Source organism: Eretmochelys imbricata, chromosome 3 (genome assembly GCF_965152235.1).
Source record: "Eretmochelys imbricata isolate rEreImb1 chromosome 3, rEreImb1.hap1, whole genome shotgun sequence".
Lineage (NCBI taxonomy): Eukaryota > Metazoa > Chordata > Testudines > Cheloniidae > Eretmochelys > Eretmochelys imbricata.
In genome coordinates this window covers 63978801-63987938 of record NC_135574.1, presented here as the reverse complement: position 1 = coordinate 63987938, position 9138 = coordinate 63978801, and the positions used below count along the sequence as shown (strand labels likewise).

The 9138-nt window shown below is 43.8% G+C and overlaps 1 protein-coding gene across 1 annotated transcript; it reads left to right on the top strand.

The window, feature by feature from the left end:
• The first annotated feature begins 2618 nt into the window (after positions 1 to 2618).
• TENT5A (terminal nucleotidyltransferase 5A) lies at positions 2619 to 7070 on the top strand. Its single transcript, XM_077812746.1, has 3 exons — positions 2619 to 2746; positions 2994 to 3506; positions 4592 to 7070. The coding sequence occupies exons 2-3, from the start codon at positions 3060 to 3062 to the stop codon at positions 5369 to 5371; spliced, it is 1227 nt and encodes a 408-aa protein (XP_077668872.1). The 5' UTR covers positions 2619 to 2746; positions 2994 to 3059; the 3' UTR covers positions 5372 to 7070.
• The last annotated feature ends 2068 nt before the right edge of the window (positions 7071 to 9138 follow it).

The window sequence follows — 9138 nt, the reverse complement described above, 5'->3', positions numbered from 1 at the left end:
AGCCCTGAGGGGCCGAGGGGAAGGAGAAGCCGTCGCCGGCGGTGATTGGCGGGGCCCTTCGCACAGCCCAGCCCTTCGGAATCGCCCAGCAGCTGTTGCTGGAACGTCCGGACCTGTGACGTTCTGTCCCGTCCTGCTCCCTCTGGTCCAGCGGCTGCTCGCCTCGCCCATCCCCCAGGAACGTGCCAGCCACATCTGCCGCCATGCGCCAGTCAGCCCGTGCCCACGCCCCTTTACATGTGTCCGATTGATCTGTCTGAGGAACTGCGTAGCAGGAGCCCCTAGTTATAGCCACACTGGGCAGCTCACAGGTGAAGCTGTTGCGTGGACTTCGGTGACACACACGGAAGATAATACTAGAGATAAAAGAGTGAGTTTCCTTTTTACGGTCTTGTTTATACATCTACCCATTGCAAACTCAGGGCGCATCTCCAGCCATTTTAAAGCATCGCAAATATTTAAAGCAGCCTACCAGACATTTTAATTGAAGAGAAGATTAGCCTCGCGGCAGTGCAAACGAAGGAAGAAGTTTTTACATTGTAGCATGTACCTACTGCCTGTCTGCACTCATATGCCTTCTTCTATGCTGCGTGATCCGCGTTTTATTCTGCTCTGCTTGTATAATGTTTGTATCTATATTGTTAAATCCTTCTCAGAGATAAAACTGGATATACCTGGATCATGCTGATATTTGGCCCCAAGTCTCCTACTGCGCGGGTGGGGGAGAGCAGGGAAGACGGCAGTTCATGCACCACCGAGCATGAGCGCTGCAAAAATCCGGATTCAGCAGCAAGAGCCTGATGGATCCAATCAGTTTTTGGCCCTGAACCCTCAAGTTCTGTTGCGTCCATACAAAATAAGTTTTTCAGCTCTTACCGCAGCAAAAAATACTGGACCCTAACATAGCGCGTGAGTGCCGCTAAAACCCAGAACCCAACGCACCTGTATGCATCCCTGCTCAATGGTACCGCAAAGACAGCACCCGGAGCCTGCTGGATCCTAGCATTTCGGTTTTGATTTTTTTTAAGCCCCGAAGTTGTACTATCAGAATAGACGACACATATTTTCATCATACTTAACCAGAAAAATACACGCTCAAACTCATCCTGGTACAGGAACAATGCAAAACACATATACGGCACCTGAGTCTTATCAGATCAAGCAAAATGTGGACCACAAACCTATATTGTACTGATCTCATTATTTGTGTTTTTAGCTGATCAACTCTTGGCCGAGATTTTCAAAGCAGTCCATGGAACTGAGACACATATCTTCTATTATCACATTTTAATGTTTGTAAATCTCCTGGACTGCTTAACACTCAGTGCATTGGATACATTAGCTAGATTGGACAGATCTGTCTGAAGTAAAAGAATGGCTCCCTTTGCTGTTTATCTAAAAGGTAAAAAATGGATGAATGGAGAGTGGATTTTTCATGTAGGAGGGTGCATCAGCTTTTCCATTTTTTCACCTTTTAGATAAATAGCAAAGGGAGATATTCTTTTACCTCAGATAAATCTGTCCAATCTAGCTAATGTATCCAATGCACTGAGTGTTAAGAAGTCCAGCAGATTTACACACATTAAAATGTGATAATAGAAGATATGTGTCTCAGTTCCCCGGACTGCTTTGAAAATCTCGGTCAAGAGTTGATCAGCTAAAAACACAAATAATGAGATCATCACCATCTGACCCACCAGTCCACTGCTATATTTCAGTGTCATGGCATACATTTTGGCTCTGTTTAGAATGATGATGTGTAATCTGCTTTCACCGAACGCAAGGAATCCAGTAAAATGATGTCTAAACTTGATGTCTCCTAGAAAAGGGATGGGGGAGGAGAGGGGGGATAAGAGGCTGCTGGATCCACGTACATATGTGGGTGCACCACGGTCCCCATTTGCCGGGGCAGTAGAAGTAGCTACAGAGGGGATTTGGGAAGGAAGGGCCAAAAACTGGTTGGATTCTGTAGGCTCCGTGTGCCAGCTTTGGCATTTTGTGGCGCTCCTCTACAGGGATACCCCGAGGTTTAGAATTTTTTTTGGCGAAGTAGGAGCAGCTCCACATAGTATCTGTTTAGGCATTCGCATGTGGGGATTAGGAGGCAAATTTTGACTGGATCCAGCTGCCATATGCGGGTAGTACAGCATTTCTGGTGTGGGATGCCTAAGGGTCCGAATTTTGCTTTGGTGGGGGACCAATGGCTGGATAGGGGATTCTTTTGCTCGTTGCGCGCTACAGTTTGGGGGGCAGTGGCAGGATCTGAGTAGCTCCAGCTTTGCTCAACCCCCCCCCCCCTCCCCCGAGCCACCCCTGCTCCGAGGTAGGGCTTGGGGCGAAGGGCTTGGGGCGAAGGGCGGTTCTGGAACGACCGTAGGCTCGGCGGCGAGCGCTGAGAACAGCTGTTTATGCATATGAGGTGGGCGTGGCGGGGGAGCCTCGCCAAGGGCTGCAGCGGGCTGTCCATGCAAATGAAGGGGGCGTGGGGAGCGTGTAAGTCGGAGCCCCGGAAGAGCGGAGAAACCCCATATAAAAACTACTGGGGACATTTCCCGGGCAGAACTACGAAAGCTCCAGAGACAGCAGCACCCGGGGCGGGCGGGCACAGCAGCGCAGCGCAGCAGTCGGCGCCGAGCAAGCCAGCGGGCGAGGAGAAGCGGAGAGCGGGGCCGATAGCGGCTCCCGGGTCGGGCAGGCGCTCTCCGGCCGGGCAGAGGCGCAGCGCCACTGGGCTGTCTCTCCCCAGGTGATAAAGCTCGGAGCGATCTCTTCCTTTGGGCGGGGTGGGCTGCGTGTGCGCGTCCGGGCGAGTGGGATCCCCGGGGGTCTGCATCTCTAAACGCCGCGTCTGTGGGTGGGAGCCGGGGGGCCGCAGCCAGCTCGGCTGTTAGGCGCCGGTGAGCGCTAAAGCCCCGCTGTGATGCAGTAGCGGAGCGGGGCTAACTGGGCATGTCAAACCCCGAGCTCACCGCTTGCTTTCCTGTTCCGTTAAGAGCGAAGCCAGGCGGCATCTCGCAAAAGGGACCAACCGGGCTCCCGAGAGGAAACGGCTGCGGACCATGGCTGACGATGAAAACGCCCGCAGCCCCAGCTGCAGCGGTAGTGGGCATTGCACGGGCACTTGCGGCGAGAACCCTCATTGCAACGTGCTGAGCTGGGAACAGGTGCGGCGCTTGGATCGCATCCTGAGCGAGACCATCCCCATCCACGGCCGGGGCAACTTCCCCACGCTGGAGATGCAGCCCCGGCAGATCGTGAAGGTGGTGCGGAGCCGCCTGGAGGAGAAGTGCATTGGGGTCCGAGACGTGCGACTCAACGGCTCGGCAGCCAGCCACATCCTGCACCAAGACAGTGGCCTGGGCTACAAGGACTTGGACCTCATCTTCTGCGCAGACCTCAAGGGGGAAGCCGAGTTTCAGACTGTGAAGGACGTGGTCTTGGACTGCCTTTTGGATTTCTTACCTGACGGAGTTAACAAGGAGAAGATCACCCCGCTTACCCTCAAGGTAAACCTGGACTTGTCCAGACACACAGCCAAGGGAAGGAGCACTTTGTAACAGTGGAGCTGGGGGGAGGCAAGGGTGTCATGAAATTGACGCCTACAACATGTCTTTAAAAGTGACTCTTCTCTCATTTTAAACCCCAGCTAAACCAAAGAGAGTTTGACGTGCAGCAAAGCGATAACGGCAATACATACTGAGCTAATGAGGAGGAGGAGCCAGGCAGGATTAGTGAACTTTTTTTCCCCTTTTGTCATTATGGTTATTGGGTTACATTTACTTAGAAAGTTGGAGTTTACAGAGCCTCATTTTAAGAGTCACTCAGAGGGAGGGAAGCATAGTTTAAAAGTATCTTAAGCTCATTGAATATTTATATGTATCTGCAGGGAAAATACTCTTTGCAGTGAGCACTTTTCCCAGACGGATGGAGAAGCTGTACAGTTTCTTGTTTTAAACAGAAATTCTTGTCTTGAACAGGATTCACTTTCTGAGTTTATTATAGTTTATGCTAAATAGCTTATGCCAAATAGCATATACCTATTTTGTCTGGTTTGGGGGGCATTTTTAAAATTTGGGAGTGTTTTGGGGGAGCTGTGCTGAAAGTACAAGCTTTGATTAGTTTGAAAATGTAGAAAATATATTTTCGTGGTGCTTATAGAAATGCTTTTTTATTATATTTTAATGGTGATCTTTCAGATCCCCAGGAATGATTGTATGTGTGAGACAGAAAGCGAGTGTGTGTGCATATATACTATGTGTGCAATCAATTTTGTAAGGTGTCTCTCTCTCTCTCTCTCTCTCTCTCTCTGTATATATATAATGGTTAGAAGTGCTTAAAAAAACATGGTTGCAAAAGTTGTTCCTGACATAGCACAGTCCCATAAGGAATACCACTCCCATCACCCCTTGCAACTATTATGGTGCCACCACCTATGTTAAATATGTCTCCTTCCGTTTTTATCCAGAATCCTTAAAATACTTTGCACAAAGCGGGCACAGGGTGGAGGTGGGAGAATATGCAAATGAAGTCTGTGAAGGGGAATTGCTTGTATTGGTTTCTTCATCTGTTCATTTTGTCTTTCAAATTATAGGAAGCTTATGTGCAGAAAATGGTAAAAGTGTGCAATGATTCAGACCGGTGGAGTCTCATCTCCTTGTCCAACAACAGTGGCAAAAACGTGGAGCTGAAGTTTGTGGATTCTCTGAGGAGGCAGTTTGAGTTCAGTGTAGACTCTTTTCAAATCAAATTAGACTCCCTTCTGCTTTTTTATGAATGCTCAGAGAATCCCATGACTGAAACTTTTCACCCGACCATCATTGGTGAGAGTGTCTATGGGGATTTTCAAGAAGCCTTTGATCACCTCTGCAACAAGATAATTGCCACCAGAAACCCAGAAGAAATCAGAGGAGGTGGCCTTCTTAAGTACTGCAACCTTTTGGTAAGGGGCTTTAGGGCTGCCTCAGAATCTGAGATTAAGTCCCTTCAGAGATACATGTGTTCCAGGTTTTTCATTGACTTCTCAGACATTGGAGAACAGCAAAGAAAGTTGGAGTCTTACTTGCAGAACCACTTTGTGGGATTAGAGGACCGCAAGTATGACTATCTCATGACCCTTCATGGTGTGGTGAATGAGAGCACAGTGTGCCTGATGGGACATGAGAGGAGACAGACTCTAAATCTTATCACCATGCTGGCCATCCGTGTCCTTGCTGAGCAAAATATCATCCCCAATGTGGCCAATGTCACCTGCTATTACCAGCCAGCCCCATATGTAGCAGATGCCAACTTTAGCAATTACTATATTGCCCAGGTTCAGCCGGTATTCACATGCCAGCAGCACACATACTCGACTTGGTTGCCCTGCAATTAAGGACAGTTTTAATACACCTGGTGGGGAGAACATTTTCTAACAAGCAGAAAGGGGTGATATGCTCCTTAAAATGGGGTGTTTTGTGCAATGATGATCTGCTCTAGCTATCAAGTTTGGTAAAGCTTGTGGTTCTTCTTATAAATTGTGTGAGCATGATCTAGAAAAAGAAGCAGAAATAATTGGATTCTACCCCAGAGCACAAGAGACCTGTCATTAAAAGCAAATAGCTTCCCCTGAAATAAACAAGGGAGGAATGCTTGATGACAATATGGGTGGCAATACCTGCTCCCATAGCTTTGGCATAGAGAAGGTTGGAAAGCCTTTTTTTAGAATGGGATCTGCAAAAGGGAGAATATGAAAAAAAAATACAAAAAACAAAACAATTTGCTTACATATATTCAGGAGTTAAAAGTAGAGGCATGAAGCAGAGATAAGTTGAAATAAAATGTATATTGGAATTACTGCCTTTGGGACTTGCAACAAGTGCTGTCTATGGAATGATCGTGTAGAATGTATAGCTTGCTTGAATAGAATGCTTTAACAGAAACAGCTTGCTCCAAATGAACAGTAGGAGATTGGTAGAGTTATCATAAAACCAGAAAAAACACATGATGATACAGTCCATTCTTTACAGCTGCATGCGTGCTTCACATTTTAAAAATGTGAAAATGCAAGAAAAACAGCTGTAGCAAACAAAATATGCTCAAGGACCAAAGATTTCACAAATAAGTTATCCAAGCAAAGGAGATACAGTAGACTATAAAAATAATTTACTATATTTGTACACACCAATGTTAATCAAAAGTGCCTGATGCTTTCAGAAAATTTGAAGTGAGAAAAATATAGTTTTGTGGTTTTTACCGTGCATTTTGTTTTATCAGGGACACAAGAAGACAAACAAACAAAACAAGCAAACAAAAAACCAAGCTTGTGAATCAGTGGTGGAGAAAATGCCCTATTTTTTCCTTGGCAAATACTTGTATAAAGTTAATATTGTCAGTGTGATGTTATCATAGGTACGTGTGTGTGTGTGTATGTTTGTGTGTGCGCGTGTGTGTGTATATATAAAAATACACACACATGCGCATACACAATGTATATATTAAATGTGGTCTCGGAAAATGTAGCAATTAAGGAATGTTTAAATAAAGTACTGTGTGTTTTCCAGTTTGCAACAGGATGTCATAGGACAGTGAGCACCTTGCCGTGAATTTATAACCCACACCTGAGAATTTGCAGTAAATGAACCAGTCAGGATTAAGGTGGGATACAAATAATGTCTTTGGTTGCAAGAACAAAGATTACAGTAATTCAGTGAGTTGCCTGTGAGCCATAATAATTCCACAAATGGATAAACATTTGATTAGCTGATGCCTTTTTTCACATTTTGTACTGTAATACCATTTTGACATTTAACCCACTAACTTTGTGACTGCATACCTCCATGATGTATAATTCAGTGGAACGTGGATCAAAGATAGGTTATTTAAACCCCCTGACAGCTAAAGAATATTGTATTAGTTGGTCATTTGAACACTAATTGTTAATATTTAAAGAAATATTTTAATAGAATGCATTATGCATTCCAGGACCACTAGAATTTAGTAAATGTGAAATGAATCCTTTTTAAGAGTGTTGCACGGTTGCTTAAAATTATATTTTATATATATATTATATATATATTTTTATGCAAATATTAAACATCTTTGATCTGGTTGTCACACTGCATTTACAAGTTTAGTACTGTACTTTATTTAAATGGAATCACTTTACATTGGAACTATAACTATTCACTTTCATTTCCTCGCCCAAGAGATCAGTGGGGGGGGGGGCGTGGGGGGGGGCGGGGGAGGAGAAGAAATCGACCGTTTCACTATTTTCACTTCAGAAACATCTCTTGGGGGAGGACTGGTTTTGAAATCCTAGTGCAGTATTTTCTGCATCATTTAAGTTTCGGGTAAAAGAAGATGATGTTTAAAAATGTGTGTTTGGAAAGGGAACTGTTATCCTGGAAGTGTGTTCTCCCCTTGTCATTACAGAGCTACTAAGACAAGATTATTTTTGCCACCCTTTGTACTTTTATCTTTGAAGGCAAATTTAACAGGAACCTGACTTGTTTACTGAAGCACCTTTCCTGTGAGTTCTTCAGGAAATGTAAAAGCTATTTCATTGCCACTCAATGTGTTTACTTGGGAGTCCTTGTCCCCACCTTCTCTTTCCTTCCCTTCCTCCCTTCTGCATTGGCTGTTTTCTTTCTCTCTCTCTTTGGTCAGGGGAAGGCTTTTCTTCATTAATTATGAAAAGGAAGGGTTTGTTTCCCATGGCCTATTACTTCAAGCTGTAGATCAAGACTGAGATGTACTTGTCAAACCTAGAGCATTGCCTGTAGCTGTTTGAAGAGTTTTCTAACGGAAGCTAAGGGGAGGGCTGGGGAAATAGGATCAGCTGGTAATGTGGTATGTCCTCTCTTACCACAACTATTTGCAGCAAATAAATGAGTCATCCACTATTTAAAGAGGTTTTGGGATCTATAGCTGTGCCTCAACCACAAAATACTGATAATACATGAGACAATGTACTTTTCCTTTGGAGGGCAGCCTTTTTCCATTGCTTTTTTTAAAAAAGTTTTGATTTCTTTCCTCCTTCAGCTGAAATTTTATTACTTTTTATGACTGACAGCAGCTGTTCATTTTGTAGTACACGCAGCAGGGCTCAGCCTACCGCACCTTTCACCATGCACATTTTGATACATATTTAATACGTTTTTGGATATATTATATAGGTATTAGACGTATTTTGCATATGTAAATGAACAAGTGGTGGAACTGGTAGGGCTTTGTTTTCTCTGTGGCTGGTAGTTTAAAAGGTATCTGATGTTAGTGGTGGGAAGGAGCCATGAGTTCAGGCCAAGAGTAAAATAAGAACATCTTTTCAAAGCTGGATTGCTTCTGTGGTTTGCACACCTTCCCCTTCATAAAGTCTGATTTTTTTTTCTCTCTCGCTCTCTTTCTCTCGCTTCAGAACACTAGTACTTTTACAGCAAAAAAGCTCTTGGTATTCTGTGTAGGCTTCACTTTCCCATCCAATCAGCCATTTCAGCTTAGAACTTGCTGAAGAAACAGTACCCCCTTTAAAATGCTGAACTGATGAAAAAGGTTGACCTGATTACAGGCAAACTGTTGTATGACAGTTGGATTTATTGCTAATCAACAGGGAGCTACACTTGTTTTAATATAAATATAATGAAACGTGAGAAGTTTGAAATCAGATTATTTTCTGATATGTATAAAACCCCCCAAATGTAAGAACTTTCTCTTAAAAATAGAAGGGAAAGTAGAAACACCAATGAGATCACATCATATCTTTCCTAACTGCTTTTTTTTTTTTTTATTTTGTGCTTTAAAAATACATCTTGTTAAATGTTCTGCATATGAAGCATATTATGTTGGAGGCTCATTCCAGTTCAAAAGAAGCTTTTTGTTGTTGTTTCATTGAGAAAATGAAGTGTGTTACGTAAAACTGCAGATATAAGAAAAGGAAAGAAAATGTAATGACATATTCAGCATCTATTTGAGTATACTCTTTTGTATGGTTTTCTTTTAGCAGACAATTTCCACTGCAAGAAAGAAAATCTGTGTACTATCTTGCTGTTGTAATAATGGCTTGCTAACAAAGTAAATAGTAAAAAAAGGCCTGCAAATTTCAATACAGCTTGGCTGAAGCACTGTAAACTCTTGCAGTCTGTAGGAGGCTGTGAACATTTGATC

What these genes read in the sequence shown, in the direction of transcription:
- TENT5A (XM_077812746.1), top strand. Translation starts at nt 3,060, where the DNA reads ATGGCTGACGATGAAAACGCCCGCAGCCCCAGCTGCAGCGGTAGTGGG. An exon ending in TCACCCCGCTTACCCTCAAG is followed by an intron (nt 3,507 to 4,591) that starts GTAAACCTGGAC and finishes TTCAAATTATAG; the next exon opens with GAAGCTTATGTGCAGAAAAT.